Here is a 24,557-nt window from a genome sequence, read left to right on the forward strand (position 1 = left end):
CCGTCGCGGCGCGTCGTTTCAATTTGCCATAGATCGCCGATGACTGTGGATGGGGGGAAGAAAAGCGATCGCCGGAGCGGCGCATAATGGGCAAAAAGGGGACGAGACACCGGCGTGGCATCAATATCCATTAAATTAAAACGGCCGCGGCGTCGGCGAGCCGTTCCGTCGCACCGGCAATCAAACCACCGCGAAATTCTCCGCCGGATATTGCCGCCTATCACGTGTACCGGGGAAAACTAGCGTGCAGAGTCGACGCGAAACTCCTCCAAGAATTTTCATTTCGCGCCTAAAGTCGTAAAAGGATTGCGGCCGATCCCTCGCCCGCACCGTCCGTCCCAGCGACCTCTGTCCTATTCGTTCGCGAATCCATTGGTACGTTCGACGAGCGGCGCGACTCTAACCCTTTTAGCGCGCGCTGAAAATGCTGTACCTGAACGAAGAATACCGCGGAACCGGTTCAATGAAGTTTGGCGAGGTTGGAAAAGTTGCACGAATTTTGGAGCGCGATTGCAAAATTCGCGAAGGAGCACGCTAAGAAATAGAAGATTTATTTACGAGAAATGTCTAAAAATTAAATTTTCCTCAAATATAACGAGGATATATGGTCGTTCGGTAGTGTAAGGGTTAAAATTGCAGAATGCTCAGTATAGCTTGCGCAATTCTGATTTTGCCGAGTTTCAGGTTGCAGTGGTATTACAGTTCCTGTAGAAATAGAAAGTAAGATGGATTATAAAAGTAGTAAAACTTCTAAGTAACTTGTAAGATTTAAGCTATTAACTGACCTGAAACTTTTCCATGTCTTCAAATGCATATTAATATATTTCATACATATCTTTATAATTCAAATATAAATATTCCTATTGTATTATAGGCTTATAATTCAAATATAAATATACTTATTATAAACTTATAATTCAAATATAAATATACTTATTATAGACTTATGATTCAAATAAAAATACATTTATTATAGACTTATAATTAAAATATAAATATTAATAATTTTAGCAGAAAGAATCGTAATCAATAATTAACCCACCCGTTCGCCACATTATAGTTATTTCGTACGAAACTCAAATGAAATATTATTCGCGGCCCAACTGGGGCATTTATTTTTTCCCCCGCGAGGTGAGCGTTTTAGCTGACAGCGGCGATATTAAAAATTCATTAGTTCAATGGAAATGTTAAATATAATTTTTCGGTCCGGTTACGTTGGACTGTTTTCTTTCGGCTTATTAACTCCGCACTGTACCATTATAAAACAGAAATGCGCATTAAACTATATAAATAAAAATTTCTTCTATCGCAGTGATTTTCACCGCAAGAGAACAGTTTCCCATTTAAACGAACAGAGCGACATCCATGCCTAACAATTTATTACCAGAAATCCATGTCGCAAATCAGGCTATTTGAGTAAACGTTAAAGGGTTGATTATTAAAAACAATATCAAATTTTAAACCTATTTTCCTAGAAATTTTTTATGGAAGTATTTCAACGTTGCCTTATAGAAATGTGTAAAAATCTATTGCAACTTCAAAATCGCCGACGTGCTGGAATATGTATAATAACTTGAACGATGCGTCTCTCTCTCTCTCTCTCTCTCCCTCTCTCGTGACACGATTAAACTGCAGACGTATGCACCATTTGAAACAATTTAGTTTCTGCCTAGTCGAAGCTTCTCCTGCTTCCTGCGACGTTAATGATATAGTTTAGGGAAGTTGCGTAAGGTACTTTGTATTTTGCATTGCAATATTCACGGTGTAATCGTGAAAGTTATAATTATACCTGGGAAGTTTCAAGAAAAATTAGTACGAACTTCCATGTATAATATATGCATCGGATAAATTATACTGCGGCGACATTCCACGAGCGTCTCTGAAAATAAAATATTCTTCCCGCCAGATTTTCCACCGAACAATGTTTTCTGAAATTTATCCAAATTACCTACATTCACCGAGATAAAGTGAACCAATTTGTTTTAATGATTTCACAAGGAGCAACGCATTTTACGGTCGGGAATATCGAAGCGGAGTAAGATAAGTGCCTTAAAACCCCTTTTGAGCCGCGTACACATTCTGCGTGGATATTGGCTATTAATAGCCCGAGGATTTCGGAATTCGAGAGCTAATAAATTCAATGTTATTGAACTACGCAAAGTAATTTGATGCTATTCTTGCTAACGCTTACGATACTATGCGGGATTTGCTGTTCAAGTTTCGATATCGTGAACTAGCTCCGCTGTCAGCCAGACGCGACTTAATGAGCCCGCGTTTCGCATACTGATCGTACCATCTTGAATGGACAAAACAGCTCGCAGAGAATTAAATTCTCCGTCTGTGTTCGTTCTGCGTTAAAAGGGCCTTGCGTTTCCATTGAAACTGTGGAATACAAGTTGCGTGTGGAACCTCTAACCCGCCGGCAACGTAGAAGTCGCGTTTGAAATATTTTCTAAATTTTATCGAACAAGAACTACGTTAAAAAGATATTTAATTTCTAAAAATGTCCTGATTCTTTTTCTGCCCCCTTTTTATATATTTTTTAATCTAATTGTTAGAGCGTTTTTGTAGAACAAATAAATGTCGTGTGTTATTGGAGGGTTAATAACGAATTCCATAGTTTTATATAAAAATATGTGGTAATATTCAATACCTAAATGATGGTTTTAAAAGAAGAATAAATGTAATGAGTAAACTGTGGATCATAAGACACATAATTCGAGCACGAGTTTATCTCTTTCTTTCTTTATTTTAATAATCTTCTCACTTCTTCCAACGCTATCTATTTATTGTTGCCAAAAATGTATAAAACCCGCAGTCTAATAATAAATTAATATCGATTCCTGGTCGTCTCGGTCTGGTTGACAATGAGCTGTCGATAAAGCTGTCCAAGAAGCTTGCAATCTCGTATCACAGAACAATAATTGCAAAATCAGCCTGTCGGGCGCCAGAATCTTCATTGAAAAATCCATTATGGATGAATGGAACCAGAACCTGACTTCAGAGTTGGTAATCTTGAAAAATCTTAAAAAATCTTAAAAGGCTTTGAGAAATCTTGGAAAGTTTTGAAAAGTCTTGAAAAATCTTGGAAAATCTTGGAAAATTTTGGAAAGTCTTGAAAAATCTCGAAAATATTCAAGAATTTACAAAACATCCTTGAATATAAAAAAATGATCGAGTTGTAATGACTGGTATTTGAACAAGTTATTGAACAATTACTTGCGATTTTTTTCATGACAAAACGAAGCATCCTGAATGCCCATTATGCGGCGTACTCGTCGCTATGCAATAGATCCTACTGAAATGGTTTCCAGTGGAACCGACTCGTTTCTCTATTAAGAGTGACCTGGCGACGAATTTAAACGGTGCTAACAACATAAGAAACGTCCTCTTTTGTTCCAGATCCACGAACTTATATGAAGAGTTATAGTAAAGTCGTCCTCTTCTCCTGAATATTTTATGTACAATTTAAACGTATTCAACCTACTTTATCCAACAGATTACAGTTGAGTGTGCTAAAGTTATGGCGGTGTCACATTTTCTCCGTTTAGATAAGCAAGGTGTGTCATTGTTTAACAAAATTACAATTAAGGTAATTTTTAGCTACGTTAATTTGTAGTTATATTAATTTGTAGTTATGTTAATTTGTAATTACGTTAATTTGTAGTTAAATTAATTTATAGTTAAGTGAAGTTGTAGATAAGTCATAAATAGTCTACCAATTTGATGTATTTAAAAATATATATCAAAATAGATATAAAAAATAAAGAATATATTTATTTTTTATAAAGTTCTGCATTCGAGTCGGTATAAGTGCATATTACATTTTAATGTTGCAATTAAAATGATTGAGAGTATGGTTACTATATTAAAACATTACTAGTCTACGGATCACCCAGGCAAATTCTCATTTCCACAAATTCTTTCACAAGAATCCAACGAAGAATAATTTCATGAAATATGCGATCTGAAGATTTAATATATGACGCAACCACATCACACTGAAGACTACACAAAAGACAACCCCATTACCCAAAAGTGACTAACTTCTACAGGAAAATCGAAAGACAACGTCGCCAATTACCTAGCAACAGATGCAACGGAAAAACCAAGAAACAATAAACAGCAAATAAATAAATAACCGCAACTGTTCCTTGCTATCCGTCCGACACAGTAAATTAACCTTTTAGATACTACGCGCCACTATAGTAGCTTTCGCGAATGGCTCGTGCTTTACTCAATTGTTTTATTATTTATTAAAGCAAACAATTAAAGTGAAAGTGTGTATATACAATATATTAAGAAAAGAATATATGTTATTAGTACTATATATAGATATCCGGAGAAAATATATATTAAGAGAAAATCGTAATTTAGTTACGAAAAACTTTATTTGCGCAAAATCCTGCCGTATCTAAAAGGTTAAGAAACGAGAAGATCGTCGACCACTGTCCACGTATCATCCGGAAACATTGTCGAGAAGACGGTAAGAGTGGATTTCGAGTAAGTCACTCGATTTTTTCCGGCGAGTATACTTCGATGCCGGAAATATTGGGAGCTCAAGTTTCAATTAACCGGAAAGTACCATCAGCGTCTTTTCCGGCTGTTGCGGTATAATACGAAACGTACCGCACACGGCGAAACGACAAGTGGATGTCGTGGAACGGTGAGCACAGAGAGCGCGGAGGTTTTCAGCTCGGGGGATGATGGTGGTGGTGGTGGTGGTGGTGGTTGGCCGTGGCTGCGGAAGCGCGAGAAATAAACGAAGAAAAAAGCCGGAGCCGAATCGAGGAAGAATTGGCGGGTGGACAAGAAAGACGGTCGCAGCGCGGCCGAGAAATTTTTATTCGGTTCGCGTTTAACATCGGTCAGCCGACATTTTAGTCGGACCGTGACCCGGGGTTTAATGGCGGCCCTATTGTAACGGCCAAAGCCCGTCGCCATACACACTGTTATGTGATGGGGTTTAGGACGGAAGCCGAACACGGTAACGCCTATAAATTTAAACGGCTTTAGACGTGCGAAAGCTGCGAGTCCGCTTTCGACTCTGCCGGCCCTCGCCGCGTTCACGTTCGCGTTCGCGGCGCGACGGATCCGCTCCGGTGTGTGCCTCGCCGCGCTGCTCGCCGCGCGAGCTTTCTCTGCGAGCTTCCTGCGAGTTCGCCGAGAGAATTAAACGTCCTCGCGGCCAGCCGACATCCTCCTGAAATTGCTCATAAGGCCGACTTCGCAGGTCTCTCTCCCCCCTCTCTCTCTCTCTCCTCTCGCGCGCGCGGCATAACGAAAACCCGTACAATTCAGTCGATCATGCTGGCTCGGCTTGCGCCCGCTCGAAACTCCCTTACACAGTCAGCAGAGCGCTGACTGCTATTACCAACAGAGCTAACGAAACTCTCGGGACTTCCCGTGTTCCGTTACGGACGACGGAAATACGATAATGCTTCATAAATTCTCGATTTCAGGGAATCGAGGAGATCCGCGCGTGTTTTCCAGGAGAATTTTTGCGATATTCACCTGCCCGTTTCGCCGAACGAAATACGCGTATTGCTGGATATTTTTTTTCTTTATAAATAATACTCGAACGTGTGTTTGCATCCACGATCCCGGCCATAGGTATGCGAACGTCTACAGATCCTCCGCAATGAACGTTCTAAAACAGTTTTACCTTGTTCCAACAAGTTTATTCGTTGTTCCTCATGTTCCTTCCGGTAGACCATTCTCGACGAACGTTCTAACCCTTCGCACTCGAGCGGCGACTCCGCGACGCCATTAAAATTGTCGCAACGCGTTCCAAAATTATTTTTATAGATGTCACCAGAGCTTAGGTTTAACAATTTGTTAAAAGTGTAACATGAGTCATTTTCACTCAATTTCATACGCATAGAATGAATTTTGTTATATAAAATGAAAACGTTAGGAGCCAGAAAAATTATTTCAGATTTGCAGTTCTATTTCAGATTTGCATTATAACAGATTTTTTATTCGAGTGCAAAGGGTTAACACAGTTCTACCTTGTTCGCAGAACGTTTTTTTAGTTTTACTTCCCATGGTCCCCTCACGAGGTCTTCCTCAGCGTATATTCTATAATATAATACTCCTGTATTGTTCTAAGATGCTTCTCCATTGTTTCTCATGTTTCTCTCGTCAGACCATTCCCAATGTACGTTTTAATACAGTTCTACCTCGTTCCAAGACGCTTCTCACCCTTTTTCTCATATTCCTCTCACGAGATCTATCGCAATGCGCACCGAAGATTGTCGGAACTTGTTGCAAAGCGTTTTTCCTTTTTAATTACATTTCATCTTTCTTTCTTTCATTTTTCAAAGACCGTTTTAAGGTAGTTCTACCATATCCCAAAGTGTTTCTTGATCGTTCTCCCTTCGTTCGTGCTTCGTAAATCGAATTTAATTTCATAGCGGCTGACTTCGCACGAGTTTGATTCGTTGCACGTTAATTTTTTATTTCAAACGACGATGAATACTTCAGAACTGTTTATGCATCATTTAATCGCTTTCTATATAATATATTGTCAGATTTTTGACTTAACAACGTTATTAGAAATAGGAGAAAATTGTACTTGGCTCATCCATGTTGCAATTGATGCAGAAATTTTTTATTTCGCATAATGCGTTAATTTTTCATTTCGAACGACGATGAATACTTCAGAACTGTTTATGCATCATTTTGTCGCTTTCAATATAATATATTGTCAGATTTTTGACTTAACAACTTTATTAGAAATAGGAGAAAATTGTACTTGGCTCATCCGTCTTACTTATTTATCGGGTCAAATGGACATAAAAGTTGCAAGGGTATACCAATAACAAACAGAAGAAGAGAATTAAAAGGAAAAAAAAGGGGAACGACGCGAACTCACGAAACAACCTAGAACATTCCTCGGCCCCAGAAAGTATCTACCCAAAAGCTACACGTCATCGTTCTCCAATTTCCTGCAACATCATTACCGCCACGTGACCGGAATGACACGCAGCGTTCAAACAGCATTGTCACCAGCTTTGAAAGGCTGATAATAATAGATTAAAAATTGGCGCGCAACACGGGCGGAGGGGAGGTTAGGGTAGGGTAGAAGGAGGACCAGTTGCCGGAGCGTGAAACGCCCGGAGCAAACGGCGCGGCGGCTCCGAAAATTCTGGAAGCCTAATTACTCGGAGACCCGATACATCTCGGTTGGTCGCGGGGCTCGCGCGCGCGCGCGCTCGTGTAATATCAGTGGCCGGCTGCCAAATGCACTCTCCGGTGATAAAACTCCGGATGAAAATCCGTGCTCGACTTTCGACGGGCTTAAGCTTAGCGGAGATATCGGCGGGTAGGTGTGGGAAGGTATCTAGACGTTCGCCGAAGACGGCGCGGCGCCACGGTGTAAATTCGATTCTGACCTTAATTACTTCATATCTCACGCGGCCGGGGGATCGTCGCGGGCCGTAACTCACGTGACGGCGGCGCGACTTTTTCCCGGCCGACGCCGGTGACGAATGTAACGACATTCCCGGAAACATCTTCGAAAAGTTTATCCGGCCCCCGACGACGGTCCGAGATACACACGGGAGGGAAGTTGCCGTGAAATGGAACTAATTTAGCCGTCCTTATGTGACTCGGATGGTCGTACTCGATCTTGCCGGCGAGAAAAAACTGCAGCCACCTGGCGCGGAGCGGCGCGACAACGCTCGTAACTCCGCGCGGATCAGCGCCCCCCCCGGTTCGGTTATGCGAACGGCTCAGACTGCATTCTCGCGGGGGTTCGTTTGGTAACACGCCGAGCCAGACGGATGCCGCCGCGGATCCTAAGGACGTCTCCTTCATCCCTGGCCTCGTCCTTTTTCAGGGAAACGCGCTGGTCCCGGACCAGGCGCGTCGAGGAAAGAGTTCATGGAAAAAGAGAGGGACGCTCTAATGGGGGTCATTTGATTTTCTGTCTCATCGGAATGACTCCATCTACCCGGGCTATGTACGGGACTATCTGTTCACGGGCGCGACGCCGCGACGAATAGTTAAATAATGCAAATTCTGCGGAGTACTCACAGTGTCGTTCCGATGTCCTTTCATCCCTCGACGAGCTCCCGATTTGTTAAATGTTTTACACACGTCCGCCAACGGACAATGATTAACGCCGCCGCTGTCCGGAAGTAATTGACTAGGCTCTGTGTTACCAGCCGTAGTCGAAATGATACAGTCATTGACAAAATGAGCGACTGCTCTAGCGTTAACGTTAGCTTTAGTTATTTGACGTTACAACCAAGCGTTTTATACTAGCTGATAAAATGACACTGTAAATGTACAGGAATTAAAAAGAATTGAATTTCGTTAGTTTGAACGATTTTGATTGAAGGGAAAAGAATTTTGTGGAAGTGGGATAAAATGGTAGCATATTTAACTAAAAATTGTGTATAGCAATGAATCAACAAATGATACATCATACTGAATATTTTGTTATTTTGGGGCTTTCTGTATTTGCTATGATTGACTGTTCCCACTATTTTTAAATGTTATCAAAGAAATTTTTCTATTTTGATTAAATATAAAATTGTAATATAAGCTTATAAATTTTATGACTACAATCTAAGGATCAAATCTTTTAATAAACAGTCTTAAATAGTTTTAATTGCTCCGATAAATCATCACATAAGATAAATCGATGCCGTAAAACGAATTCGTATGCAAACGATACGACGAAGAATGTGAAAATGAAAAAGAAGTTTAACCCTTTGCACTCGAAATCCAACATGGTTTCCCTGATTTACAATATGTCCATTTTAAATGACTTATTACATTTTAGCCACATCAAAAAATGAGTCATGCAGACACTCTGATGATTTACAAATTATTTGAAAAATGGTGGAACAATTTTTAGTGGTGCCTTTGAGTCAACATACGAGCGCAAAGGGTTAACACGTGTAGACTGATGGACAGAGTTGCGAAAGGAGTTACAGTTCTCGAGTCTTCGGCAAATGATGATGTGACGATTTGGTGCTGTATCAGTTATTACGGTAAAATGGAGATCGTAGCAGGAAAAATCAATAGCAAAATGTATTTGGAAATGATTAACGAACACATAAACATTCATGCTACCAGAATTTCTGGAGGCAAGTATATTTTCCAGCAGGGTAATACCGCAGTTGACACTGCGGAAGTGGTAAAATAGCACTTTTATCGAGAAAATATTTGCGTTTTGGATTCGTCAGAAATGTCAACCAACCTTATTATACGGTACATTACGTATTATACTGTACATTACGTATTATACTGTACATTACGTATTATACTGTACATTACGTATTATACTGTACATTATGTATTATATTGTACATATGTGGTACATTACTTTACACGCCAAACATTTGGTAAAGATTGACGAATTAAAAAAATGTATGGAAGACGAGTGGAAGTAATTTGAGCAAAAGCTATTAAAAAACTCTATAAACCTTCGTCAAAGCAAACCATTATATAATTTTTAGTCAAATGCGCTATTATTTCGTCGCAACATATTTCCATACAAAATATTCATTTCAAATAAAATTATTTAGACTGGTGAAATTCAACTCTGTGTCACAGTGGCATTTAACAGGTTTGTTTGAGAAAACAAAACATTGGCTATAATGTTAAATAAATAAAAGTTACGTTGATTGTAAAGTGAGCAATCTTTTTTCTCAGAGTGTACAGGCTTTTCACTCCGGATTAATATCCACCATCGTCAAATCAAATTCATCCTTCTTCCGGTCATACTCACCGATGGCGCAATAAAATGATAATGAACTTATAATTTATATAGTTTGTTCAACAAAAAGAAATAAATAGTAAGTAGGTAAAATAATATTAACAATACACAAGGACAACCACCAGACCTGCACGATTATGTTTCGGGCACGTTGCACTGTAAGACGATGACGTTAGATGCGCCGGAGAATGTTCACTTAATATTTGGCAGCGCTCAATTAATAATATTCAATCGAAAAAATGATTTATGCATCTCAGAAACTATGGTAGATATCACGGTATGCACATATCCCGACGAAAGAATGCTATAAGTTTGCAACTAATTGATTCTGCGTGTACGTGTTTAGGGGCGGTATTGTAGCTAGAATTTGTTAATGTAATCAAATTTTGCGAAATATGCGCGGAGCGTTCACGAGTGCCTACAATACACGTAAACAAATTCCGTGGTTTCGTGTGCGCATCAGCATATAATGCATAAGTTCAATCGAGTTAATAAGTTAATAATATAACAAACACGAAACAACATTAATATTACAGTAATGACGGATGGAATTAATCGATCGGAGCGGAAATTAATTTGGAGATTTATTGTTTATGTAATACGTACATTAGCGCGTAATAACGAAACACATTCTCGCGGTCCGATGGGCACACATGCTTGAACAAAAAATTATGACAGAAACAAATGCACGAACGATAAAGAAAAAGAAAAATTGACTTACTTTGAATAGAGTACTCTGTAAAAATAAACCGAAAATGTTTTAGAAATATTGTAATTTTGTATGAACTATTAATATGGTACTACTACTATTAAAATGACGTAAAATGAACATAATACTTTTTCATAAATTAAAACATGATAGCTTCAAATGAAATATAAATAAGAAATGATAAATGAGTGAGAAAGCAAATGCGAGTAATAGAAGTTTAAAAAATGTTTCTTATATATTGATGCTTGAGACAGTTATTATTTATTTGTTTCATTTTAATATTTTAATTATCTTGTACAGTTTCGTTGAGTCTAAGGAGTTGTTTGCACTTATGTTTTTGGATTATAATTTAGCAATAACGTTTTGGGCAACTCATGTATCGTCTCAGTCGTTGCTACATTTATTTCGACATTTATTTTTATGTATAGAATGTGTCATTTCATTAGGTCGTATAATATTAAATGTCCGATTATTCGAAGAGAAAGACTTATTACTTTCTTCTTAAATTATACGAATATTTTATTAACATATCTATCGATTTCGTTAAAAAATTTCTCTTTCATAAGAATTAAGAATTAACTAAACGTTAAAGTGCAATAATCAAAATTGATTCGTTCATTTTTCTAATAACATCGCCTATCCTTTTCTATTCGTTAGTTCTCTGTAACCATAAACTAACAGAGAACTATCACTATTCCTTCTCAGAAAATAAACAATTGATACAACATTAACATGTGTAACAAATTGTAACGGAAACCATCCGAATTGTATACAAACGACTGTAAAATGGAACGGAAAGTAACCTATCCCATACGTTAACTGTCAAACCGATTTCTATACAATCAAACAAGAAATCCGAGAATTAATCGAAGAGAAAGTTGACTGACGAGTATATTCGTCATCGTCGATTAATAGGCTATAAAGAACAGTCGTAACCATTAAACATTCGAGATGCTTTCCGAGCTGCGGAAGACTCGTATCTAGGTTTCTAAATTTTCATTGCCGTTTCTATCATTTATCATAGCCGTTTGTTACTTTAATGTACAAATATCAAAATCTGTGTGCGGTGTGCGTGAGTATGTAATACTTTCTATCACAGATAACAGCAACCATCTCTGATGCAGCGATAGACAAAAGTGTTCAATGTTATTCGCAGATGATGCAGTATCCGATATAACTTTCACCTGTAATAGTTTATTCTATATTTAGGTACCGTCTATTACAGATATACTTTAATGTTACAAAATTACACTACATTCGTTAGTTTTTCTAGCTTTCATTAATTGCACCTATGGTTTGTTGAATGTAGCGAGTAATTGATTACCCCACAGTAACTGGCTCCAATACCCTACGTTACAGTAGAACTGAATTTCAAACTAATCAAACGTTAACGTCACTAGCGTGTGACAGACACGGCGCTTTACGTGTTCGCCTTTGCGAGGCATTTGTTTTGGAGTCGATTTCGAGAATATCTGCAAGCGCGCTTCATCAACGTCTCTCTCTTTTATCCGTTAACGTACATCAGAGCACATAACACGACCAGGAAATATCAACTGGCGCAAATGTCAAATTATTTGTTAGATACACAAGACTGACTGACGGTCTAGCTTGTGGTGCTCGACAGAGGATACGCTCATGCATGCACGGACATGGGCTATACCCATGAGGCATTCATACGTCGCTGGTCCAACAAAGTCCAATAGGAGGCAGTCACGGGTAACGGAGGCAAAGGCAGACCCGGCCGGGGTACAGTAGGATGAAAGTGGCTCCAGCCGAAATTGGCGGTTCGACTGGGCCGATCTTGCCAAAGCTCCGTTTAATAATCTCGATAGGTTAAGTTAGGACGGCGGCACGAGGGGACACAGAGAGACGGGTACTCCGGTCGCTTGAACCCTCCAAGTAAAGGTGGCTGCCAGCAGATCGATAACACAGTTAGAGCACCGACGACGACGCTCGATTTCTAGATCCTCACCCGTGAAACCCTCTGGCCCTCTATACGTTTTCGTATCCGACGCGGTCACGAACCACCGCCAAGACTATATTACGGCTGACGTTTCAAAAGCGAATCGAATTCGGAAATGACAACGTTTCTACTGTGACGACTACCTCCACCATTCGCCAGCAGATGGATTCCTTTCCCACTACTGCCTAAAACCGTCCCTATTTGTTTATATACCGCGATACCGCCCTTGTCCTTATCCTTGTTTAGGGCAGGGCCCGCTAGAAAGACTTACTGACGAGTCCACTAGCGGGCCCGGGACGAAACAGTCTCCCCTCTCCTCGCTCCTCCAAATTCACTTCTTTCCTACCGCGTCACACTACATACTTTGCGCAGCCGTGCCGTGTCTCGCGCGTTCTCCGACGGGTCTCTCTCTCTGACTTCTCCCCCCATTAGCCCGTTCCCATGTGTTTACCGACGTCCCTCGCTTTCAATAATACACGGGGAATCAAAGTTCCAGTTACGATGCGGGTAAGCACACGTTCCGGCAACACGCTATTTCAGACCATTACCTTCCCAGACACCGAATTCCCGGACGTACCAAACAGCTGGTCGGTACACCACGGACTGGGAGATCACACAGAGGAGACTGTTAAAGATCCTGCGACACGAGTAAGGTAAAACCAGCTATTATGGACATAGTTGTAATCGCACGATTGCCATCTTTTCTTGAAACAGTAGCACGTGTAATACTATAGAAGTTTTATCTGTATCTTTGAATATTATGATCTATAAATCACAGGAACAGTGTTACGCAACAATTAGCTGCGAGAAAAATGGTTATTCGAATAACGGTGTTTCTAAGCAAGAAATTACTCTTCCATATGGTTTACTTAGGAAAATTATTAAGTACGAATAAGTGCTAATCGTCACAGCGTGAAAGGAGCCATAGTGCAAGGGGTTAAGAATATATTTCAACATCAAATTGCAAGTTAAACGAATTATCGAAATCGAAGCCTCCGAATTGGCATTGATCGGCGCGCCGTGAAATCTGATTCGCACACGGTATCATATTGCGTTAACTAATTTGGAGACGAGTGTGTTATCAAGGGCCCGCCGTTGCAGAGCGGGTTTAACTCGCTGCTTACGGCTCCGTAGGAGACGAGAGAGTGCTCTCGGTTGCTCCGAGGCGAAGCCAAGAGCGCCGTCAAGAGCAAGTGGTAGTTAGTAGTGGGAGAAGAACACCGTGCTCGTAACAACGACAACCGCTGCCAATTACTAGTATATGTATAGTCTATGCATAGTCTATTACGGGAGACCATTGCTCCGAGATGCGTGGTTTCGTGCATTCGCGTTCGCCGTGCACCGCTACAGAACACCGTCTGCTCCTGGGAGCAATAAGTTGCTCTCTCAGGTTAGTTCACCGTACACGGAACCAAGCAACTCGATACGCCAATAGACTTTGCCCACCCGAAAGTATTCGTGCCCCTAGCTGTTCCGTCCTGTTCAAATTCCGCTTGCAGTGGTCCGCGATTCTCGAACTTCGACTGTGACGAATGTTGACTCGCAAGAATCTGTCGAGTTTCGGGAACACCGAATGTACGTCCCGATTGATCAGTAGACTGTGACTTTTTATGCACAATAGAAATTACCTAAATCGATTGTAAGATACCTCAGTCAATGACGAGAATGCCTTTTGTCTTTTAATAATTTCCGTAAGTTAATTATTTTTATTTCGGGATCGTATATTGGGTCTACCGGAAAGTTATGTCAAGATTATGTCATTTTATTTGCGATATACTGTGTACGATACTGTGTATAAATCACCACCACGCTGGCAACAGGGCATAAGTTACAATTATATAAAATTATTATAATAATTTATGCACACAAAATTTATTATTTTCTTTCCTTTTAAGAACAGACAGAATTTCCCAATAGACCTAATATAACATAACCTACAACATAGTAAAATGTCATTATAATCTTGTCGTAGTGTTACAATGTATCGACTAATCGATAAATTCTGTTCGTTCTCTTGTCATGAAAATATAACCACTCGAATGAACGTTTCTTCGAAGAAATCGTGACAATCGAAAAACCCGTAGCCATCGTAACCGGGAGAAGATAATGGCGTGGCAAGGAGTTAACCTGGATTCGCCGATCTCTCTCTCGCTAGCTTCCTCAAGAGATAAGTCGAGGGTAGAACAAACTGTATCAACCATCAGTTATGCTAGACTACATTCCGACCGGTTATGAGCATCGGAGGCGCGCATACTGCTCGCAAGGCCTTGGGCACTGTTCTAATGACTTCACCATCAGCCAACCTGTGGCATGGTAGGAGGAGCTCATTTTTAATGCAAATTCTGATTTCGTGCACCGTGAAACTAACATTGATTTTCCAATTTCCGAAACGCGCGGCAGATTTTTCGCAAAATTTTGTTTGAAAGTCGTGAGCAGCAAGCCCAAATATAGAATTTTCTATAACTTTGTTCCCTTTAATAGAATAGATAATATCGATGTTATTTAGTGGTATTCTCAATATTTTCCGCTAATATTGATGTCGCCTTTTTCTGTTACCACTTCGCCCAGTTATAAATTTAATAAAATCGACACGTTTCCCATATTATTTTATTTACTGAAATCAATAATAAAAAGACGCGCGCGTACGTTTATATAGTCACGACTTCGTGAACATTTGAGAGTGAAACGAAGTAAACGATTTAACGAATCATCTCTGTATCTACGAAAGGCTATAATACACTAACAGCACATAGTTAATAGTTCTCTACAATATTTAATATCATCCGTTCACCAGACATTCCTATTCGTAAAATATCTATGTCCACGTGACAGAAAATCGATCGGTATTATCGGGCTTAAACGTAGAAACATACTAATATCAACGTCACGTGATATCACGTGAAATCGTATGAATGAAATCCGTCCACACGTGATAGTACATAGATGACGCAATATTGATCTGTTTCTAACGGGTCTTAAATAATAGAGATAAGCAAGGCTAACACTCTTTCAATGTCGCATGATTTCACCTGATATCACGTGATGCAACATTAGTATATTTCTATTTTAAACGTAAGCTGCGTACATGTATAGTAATTTTAATGTAGATAGCATTACCTATAAGACAATCTGTTGGAATTAATGTTATTAGTAGCCAAAGCCTGCGTAATGCCTTCTTAAATGAACAAAGGAACAGAGAGTAATCAGGAGATTGACAAGTACCTCCGACGGGATTATTAGCGATATATGTACATACATACCCATAAGATTACAGTTACAGGATACAGTTACAATGTATGTACTATCCTTGCTCAAAGATACTGAAGGATACTATAGTTGCTCAAGAGATGATATGGCTGGATCACTTTTACGAAAATGGCAGTTTGTAATTAAAGATAAAGAATTATAAATTAAAGAATAAATAGTTTATATAGTTATCTATTTATTTATTTACACATTTATATTATCTACTTTCATATCTATCTTTTTATTCTTTTTATTCTTTTTTGTTAAAACTATCTGCTGTTATATCTGTTTATTTATTTATTTATTACGCTAGCCAAATTAATTATTATTTATACTTGTTATATATATTATAACGAGTGTAAATAATAAATAATTATATGTTAAATATATCTTAAACTGGAATAAGTTATTAAATATATATGTACATATATTATATGTTATATATGTAAATATTACATGTACATATCGCATAAGGCGATCTAATTGCTTCAAAGTGTGAAGGCCAAAGTCTTCAGAGTGTAATTACCCCCTGGTATTTTTGCAAGCCCGGCGGAACATGATTTGGTAATAAACTGATTTGATTTGAAATCAATGTTGGTATACGTCGGATGCAGGTAATATACGAAATACCGCATTGACCCGTCTATCGCATGAAATGGCCCCGGCGAGCAGCAAGAATCATCGGAGCACTCCGAGCGTGTCTCGAAGAGGGCCAATAAATGCGTATCAGTGGATGCCGCGCAATTACGCACATTCGCGATCAGAGATTGGATCCAGACTGGGAGCACCGGGCGGCGGACGAAGATCCGGTGAAAGAGGAATCGCGATGGCACAGACAGAGAGAGAGAAAGAGGAAGAGAGAGAAAGAGGAAGAGAGAGAGAGAGAGAGAGAGAGAAGAGAGTGGAAGAGAGGAGGAGGGGAAGGAAGCGTGTAGTGCGTTAGTGATTACAGCTGAGCGTGCTGCGCATTCTTGTTCTCTCCTTTCTCCTCGGACTCCTCTAATGCCCCGGCCCATTACTCTTACGTTCCAGCCGTGTGTGCCGTGGCATATCCACGAGCAACCGTGTGGAATACCAGAGAAAATGAGAAGGACGCGCGGGGGCGCCGGGGGTGGGGGAACGTGAAATAGTAGCCGTGAAATGGTAGTCGCGAGAGCACGGCCGCGACTATAGCGACGGAACGGAAGAACCGAAAACTGTGGGGAAAAAGCAGCGGGGAAAAGCCGTTGGCCGCCGATGGCCGCAACTAGGCTGCGAACGATCCACTCGAAAATTGGGTTAGTAACGGCGCGAACGCGAGAGATAATCGGAGATAAGCACACTTTCGGAAATTGCTTAATACGTTCGCCGCGAATGTTTGTTTTTGGTAACAGCCACCGTCGTTGGTAAATCCTCGCCGAGCGATTCTCCTTTTTCTTTCGTTTCGTCAAATACTTGCGTACGGGCGTTCGCGCTGTTTCGACCTCTCGGTTAGCTAACATTCTCCATTCATCGGGACACCGGAGGTTTCCCGTGCAATTTCGCGTTCGGGCGAATTGTCCGATGCGGAATATCTGAGCTTGCACGTTTGCCGGAACGGTCGTTATTTAATTCTCGTGACGATATTACCGCAGGCGAGCCGCTTTGCTAAGTTCATAATATTCCTGAACGCAATTCTAGTGGTTTTTGGTGGTTGCGGTTTCGTAACGAAGAGTGATCCTATCGCGGTACGCGTTCATTATTTTGCACTTCGGATTAATCCTTTTCTAGCGTTCACCTTCCGATCCACAAAGTTAAACCTTCGCAGATCGTATTTGTCTTGTTGGAAGTGAGAATAACTCTTTGGCTGTTCTGTTCAAGTTTTTCGTTTCACATGAAATTTATTTACGTTGTAAATAAAATTCTCTTATGTATGATTATGTCAAATAAAGTAAATTCTCTTATCTATGATTATTTCAAGTAAAATAAATTCTCTTATCTATAATCATTTCAAGTAAAATAAATTCTCTTATCTATAAACATTTCAATTAAAATAAATTCTCTTATCTATAAACATTTCTCAACAAATTCTCTTAACTATAATTATTTCAAATAAAGTGAATTTGAAAATATTCAATTTGACCACGATTTCATATGAAAACTTTAAATCTAAATATCACGATAACGACGATTTTCTTTGACAAAATCTGGTTTAAAACAGTTTCACAAAAAAATTTATTCTTTCTCCGCGTAGAATAAAAATTTACAATCAAAGATATAGATTTCAACTTAAAGAAACAACGTGTCTCACCAATAGTTGTACTTCCCCCTTGAAAACGAGCAACTTTGCTATTTAGCATCTGCCAGAAAATATGTTGTATAGAAAATAATTAGAGTTAACCCTTTGAACTCGAGCAGGGATTCTGAGACGCCGTGAGAAATTATTGTATCATAATGTATATGTTTGATGTATAATGAATGTATAATGATGTATAATGAATGCATATAATGTATAATGTATCATATGTATATGTTTAAAAATAATTTTGACATTAAAATAACATTATTTAACATTATCATATTATAATAAATGTAGTAGATACATCATATAAAATACGGTAAGTTACTTCGAATAGAAATACTATAGGACAGCGAGGCTATTTTAAATTTCGAATTAAAATAGTTTCGAGTGCAAAGGGTTAAAGACGACAATGAAAACCCCGCACGTATGTTAACATTTACACGTACAATCTATGATGCATAGAGCAAAAGTCGGCTTTCCAAAAAACTAACAGACCGCGAGGAAACGAAAAACCCGACTCTCGAAAGCCGTCCCGGTAGAAAGACCCTTTTACGAGCAAAAGTTTCTAACGTGTCCTAACGCCTTCCACGACGAGTTTTCCAACTGAGGTAATTGCTACTTTCGAACGGCGCTTATGGACGGCCGACAGCCGCACATTGTGGCTAGAACGGTGCAACGCTGGAAGATCGGTGACGAACATGGAACCGTGAAGAGGCGCGCGTCCCATCGCGCCTCGGCTCGGCTCGAATCTTGTCGAATTGAGAGACAAGTGAGTCGTCGGGGCTCGACTCGTCTCGACTCGGCTCGAGTCGACTCCGCGAGCGCGAGAGTGCCATGCGTGCGCGCGTGTGTGTGTGTATGTGTTGGAGCGCAGTGGGCGCAGTGACTCGGACTAATGGGCTAACAGGCTAATGTCGACTCGTTTTGCCCTCTGATCTCCGGCTCGGGCCTCGTAATTATCGGAGTCAACTGGTACGAGTTGACCCACCCGTTGCTTTTTACGAGCCCTCCCCATTCATGAAACGGTGTCTGCTGGAATGTCGTACGGTGGTCCCGTACATACCGTACGACTTCTGGATATATTCGTTCCCGTCGCTGTGCGGCACACGACGCGACGCGTCGCGACGCTCCGACCATCCACCACACGCCGCGAGCGCGCGCGCCGTTTATACGCAGCTGGTTGCCTTTGAATTTCCTGCGGAATGGCCATCTTCTGCTTGAATTTTCGCAGGAATGGCTGGCATTCGGTTTTACTCCGATGACTCCTCGCCCGGCGACGTTAAAGAGCGAGGGAAATCATTAAAGTATCGTTTCCTTTCCGCCGCGATGTTACCGTGCAATTTGTACAATGTCTCGGAGGGATCACTTAATGAGCGATGAAGTAATTAGATCGCTTTTGAGCGTCGTACTGGCGAATGTACTGATACAGTTGTAGTTCTGATACAGTCGTGGTTCTGGTATTCCTCCGTTTTAACGCCTCGGCTACCGACAGCTCGTCCATAGTCTTTTCTAAATCGTCTACAGTTGAGAATTACTTGAAAAGTTGTTGTAAAGCGATCACGACGATTCACGAAAGTTTGTTTTATTAGTTTGATATTTAAGAATGAGTTACTTCATGAGGAGTATACATTTTCTATGTTAATTGCAAGATGTAGGATCTAAATACATGTTTCGTTCTTGTTTTATATTAGCAATAAATAATATTGATGTTCCTCGGTTACTAAAATTGTTCTCTTACTTTAAATTCAACTGACACATTTTTCTCGTGAATTCATAAAATCTAGTGAAACTAATTAAACGATAAAACAATTATTAAACAAACCTATTAGTTGTATATTAAAGCTGAACAGTGTTCTTGTTTCATGATAATATTACTGAAATAGTTTTGTTTCATTCCAATATCTGTAAACTAACCTCGCATAATTCGATACAGAAAATGATGATGCGACATTACTGTACCACAGATTTTACACGTTTATTGTAAAATCGTCAAGAGAAACGCTGTAGAACAGACAAATTTACGAAAATCGTTACGTTATCTTCAATCAGCCAGAACCGTTAAAGGAACAAGCGCGCCGCTGTAAAAACTGCAAGATATAAAACATCCCTTCGAATATTTTCATCGTCACGGACGACCGCGATCCGGCCGTGTTCATCCAATTTCCTTTGTCGTGAATTGCTCCTTCGGAAACGTGCACCGTAACACGTATCGACAAATGCAAATATGTTGTCTTAGCGCGAACCCCGGCTGCACCCCACCGCAATGCATTGCAGTTAAGTAAACTATCGGACTTGCTGTTCGACTTGCCTTGCTCGGCTCCATTCAATTTACATTAAACCGTCGTAAATATGCCGGCTATTCGATAGCCGAACTCCGGTTACATCTGTCGTTTGTTGCAAAACTTTCTTGGACGAAAGTTCCCATCCGCATCCGAACAACGGCTTATCCACGCGGATCAGGAAAAACTACCGCGCGCGCGCGAAACGCTGCACCCGAAGAGCGTGCGAGATCTCCTAATATCGCGGAGTACCATCGATACCTTCGATACGCCCCCACTCTCCCCACCCTCGCTAAAACTTTAATTAGGAAATTTGCATCCGTCCTCTCGTTTGCAAATTTTTGAAGCAGATCCCCCTCGTAGATTGCGCGCGCCCTTCGTACACCCGATACACAATGCCGGCAAAAAAATTGGATATTCAAATGAAGGGGAAAACGCGACGGAACAAATACGGATCTCACGGTGAAACCGAGCTTTTACTTTGTTTCCGGCACACGTTTATCCCGCGACGCCTACGCCGTCAGCGGATATATTTTACAATTTCCAATTCGTTGGAATTCGTTCGCGTTCGATTAGAAACCTATATGCTACGCGTTAGTTGAACGATATTTTACGATTTTATTCGCGAACAGACGGTGGACATTTTTCTTTCGAATGTGATATACAAAATTAAAGTTGCATTGAACAATCTTTTGTACGCAATAAAAGCAGATACTAACAGCGCCAGCTATTGTCAAAGCAAAGAAAATAAAGAAGCTGCGAATTGCTAGATTAAATACTCTTTTTATTCACTGTAATTAAAGAACTTGCTCGTTGTTGTTATACTTGTTAAACATTCTGAGCGGTACATTCAATATTGAAATATTATGTAATGCGTATTTATAATATTATATTGTATTACATAATTTTATAATATTATATTATATTACATATTATATTATATTACATAATTTTATAATATTATATTATATTACATATTATATTATATTATACATAATATTAATATTATGCAAATTGATTTGTTATCGGTTCAGTCTAGCGTCGTTTGCTCCTAAACGAGCTCAATTATTTTATTCGCTTGTATTGTACGAAATGAAGTTTCACGTAATTGTTCGCAGCTCCTAATTTCCTCTCATTGCCGTATTGAAAAGGCAATTTCATAATCTTGTTTTCAGACACTTTCATTCACAAGAAGCTAAATTGCAATGGCTTTATAAAGGAAGCCATGAAGGCGAGCATCTCGAAGGTTTCTTAAGCACCGTCTACGTAGACTCGATTCAGTTTTGTACAGCTCCTTCGGGATTTGAAAAATAATCGATCGAGGTAACAGAATTCAGTTTTCTTTCATGCTTAGACTGCGAACATTTATGCAAAATAAAAATTCATTGCAACTTGAAAATAACTGTTATTTATGCGTTTCTCCGGTTACTTGGATACTCGTCAATTGTTTTAACACTTTCCACTCGAATAACGACTCTGAGACAATACTAAAATTCTTACAGTACATTCAAAAATAATTTTCATGTTATGAAAGATTAGATTTCAAAAATTATTGAAAGTATAACTGTTGTTGCATGAGTTACAAGATTTAATTTCGCGTGAATAAAATACGTTTTGTAATGTAAAATGGAAATGATAGACGTCAGAAAAGTTATTTTAGAATTACAGTTAAAATGGCTTCGAGTGCAAAGGGTTAATAGGTTTACTGTGTAGATCACTTGTGATATTTTATTTTTCAAATCTTATATCGAATATTAAATCCAATATTTAACGCATATATTATTGTCGACAACATGATCTCGAAACGCGTGTCACTAGGAACTGTACAAATAAAATTAGGTTATTCGCTAAAAAACAATTTAACTTTCCCAACGTTCCGCGATATTGTCGGAGAATAGAAACAATTCCCCTGTTTTCCCGCCAAATCTTCTTCAAAAAGAACTTCGCGAACTCATAACCATTCCCTGTGAAGAAGATAGAACCACTTAGCCTCTTACGTAAATTGATACTTCCTTTTTCTAGCGATTACGAAGCTATAGAAGCCGCTCCTTTTCACCTAATTTACTATCGAAATATTAACGTTCGCGTCATCGACCCCTTTGCTGTGTCGCTCGAAAAAAAAAAGGTGCAACACCTGCGCGCATATGCCGCGATCAAAACATTATAAACATTCTTCTAATTGGGCAAAGCTAATGAACGGGAACGCAGCTTGCTAGAAAATTCTTGTACAGGTGAGAGATCGTAAACGAAGGTGAATGCGCGGCCGATGCAATTTTTAAATCCAAAAAAAGGAATTCAAAGTGACGCGCGCGCGCGCGCGATATTTTTCGTTCGAAGATTAATTCGCGAGAAAATTAATTTTCAGATTACGCCGTGCACGGTGTGTGCTACACCGTGGCAACTCTGTTCGTTAAACGGCTTATAAACTTTCCGTTATTCACTGTTCGTCGTTGTGCGAGCAAATTTCCTTGCGTTTCACATAAATTTCCAAAATTATCGTCTCATAAACCGAGCGTCGAATAAGAAGATACTACTATTCCGTCGATTTGATAGTACTATACTGCTCGCATCGATATCTCTATGGTTTTAAAATTAAATGAAATGCATTTTGATTTGCCATATTACAAGAAGACTATTTGTTTAATTATTCGTGCTCTTGTATTTATATAGAGGTTCTATTTTATTATCGTTCAATTCAAGGAGAATTATATAAACTTGTCAGAGGATTCGAAACGATTTATTAGCTGTAAAAGAATTACATTGAACGCTGATTGTCAATAAAATCGCATAAACAATGTTTAAAGCTAAACATACCATACCGATTCAAATGAACGATTACATATTTATCACTTTAAAATTATTGAAATTACAAAAAATCTTTTACAGAAAAAGATTGCATAAGTGTCCAATGAAGATTGTAATAAAAATGTCGAAAAGTTTAAATAAATTCAGGCTCGTGATCCTTGCGAAGCAATACACGTTTATCAATTTAGTGCTCGATAGATTTAGTATAAAATTATTTTAAAGAAAACCAAATTATTTGTTAGACATCTTTCAATGTCCTGTAAAATAATATCAATATTTCTGATGTGACTTTGTTAATAAAAATGGAACTTCTATAAGCTACCAGGAAACTGTGAAAAATTTACAGACCACCACGGATCATTATACATGAACGTTAACAAATCGTCTTCCATTTCCTCCGGCGACAACGAAATTATTTTCAATATGCGCGAATGAAGGCCGCCGAAATTAGGCACAAAGCACACGTTTTAAATTAGCCCCCCAAAAATTTTAAACGGCTCGCGGTAACCGAACTTCGGACGCCGCGGCGCGCGACGTTGAAAACTGGCCGACGTTCCGGAGCATTAATTAACCGAACCGAAACAGACGTACAAAACAAAACTTCGGCCCCGCTGCGGTAAGATTAATTCATAGTTTTTTATTAGCCGGGCATCCGCGCCCGTAATATGTTGCCTTCTGAAGCTGCGCCGGTTTTTCGGCCGAGCGTGTACGGTATCGAAATCTGTTACGGCGGTAACTTTCCGCTACGTTCACCCGTAAACTTCCGCCGCGAGCCGGCGGCCCGTTCCATCATTTATATTTGTCAAGGTAAATTGGTTTAATCGCGAAAAAAATTCCATGGGTTTTGCGACGGCGCCGCGGCCGTCTACGCGAGTTACCGCGCGGAAATTCCTGCTTTTTGTTTTTTGAGATATCGTCCCCTCGACTTTCCGCGTTCGATCGCCGCTCCGCGCCGTTTCGCGCCTAAATAAATTGCCGCCGACTGCAACGATTTCGGCGGCTTAACGACCTCGATCAGTTTCTATTTACAGTGGGCCGCGTTGACCCCCGTTGCGATCGGAGCCATTTTAACTTGAGATCCGAAATATTTTTCCAAACTTGTAGCGTTTCCATTTTAAGTAATCTGGTGCGTTTTGCACATTATGGAATTGATATTTGCGACTCTTGCAATAGTTAACAGGCTCTTAACAATTTTTCTATGTTATTATATATAATATAATAAAGTTATTATAGTGTATATAATAAAGTTATTATAGTATATATAATAAACTTATTATAGTATATATAAAATTATTTCTAGCATTCCTAAACGATTAAACCATGTAATTACGCAAATGGGCAATCCAACAAAGTATTAGCATCGATTTATTTCTGTTAAAGTATACGTAGTTGTATGTGTATCCTTAATGAACAGATTATAATTTGTAAAGTGTCCTAATATTTTCGTAATGTCAAAATTAAGCACTAGTTCATTTAATATCAATTAATAATAAAACTATACAATTTATCTAAATAAAACTTATGTTTGTAGAATCTAAAGTAAGTGTTCTGACATATCAAAA

General features: G+C 39.4%; 1 protein-coding gene across 3 annotated transcripts in view; it reads right to left on the bottom strand.

Annotated features, from left to right (window-relative positions):
• LOC144468085 (semaphorin-1A) overlaps positions 1 to 24,557 on the bottom strand; it is a 678,833-nt gene that overhangs the window by 494,197 nt on the left and 160,079 nt on the right. For 2 of the 3 annotated variants that reach the window (XM_078177256.1, XM_078177254.1), the window contains exon 3: positions 10,455 to 10,469. The exons of the other annotated variant lie outside the window; for it this stretch is intronic. In XM_078177256.1, coding sequence (XP_078033382.1) covers positions 10,455 to 10,469 — 15 coding nt within the window. The remainder of the gene's footprint in view (positions 1 to 10,454; positions 10,470 to 24,557) is intronic. 3 annotated transcript variants of the gene reach the window in all.

The sequence above is a fragment of the Augochlora pura genome, chromosome 3 (assembly GCF_028453695.1).
Source record: "Augochlora pura isolate Apur16 chromosome 3, APUR_v2.2.1, whole genome shotgun sequence".
Taxonomy (NCBI): Eukaryota; Metazoa; Arthropoda; class Insecta; order Hymenoptera; family Halictidae; genus Augochlora; species Augochlora pura.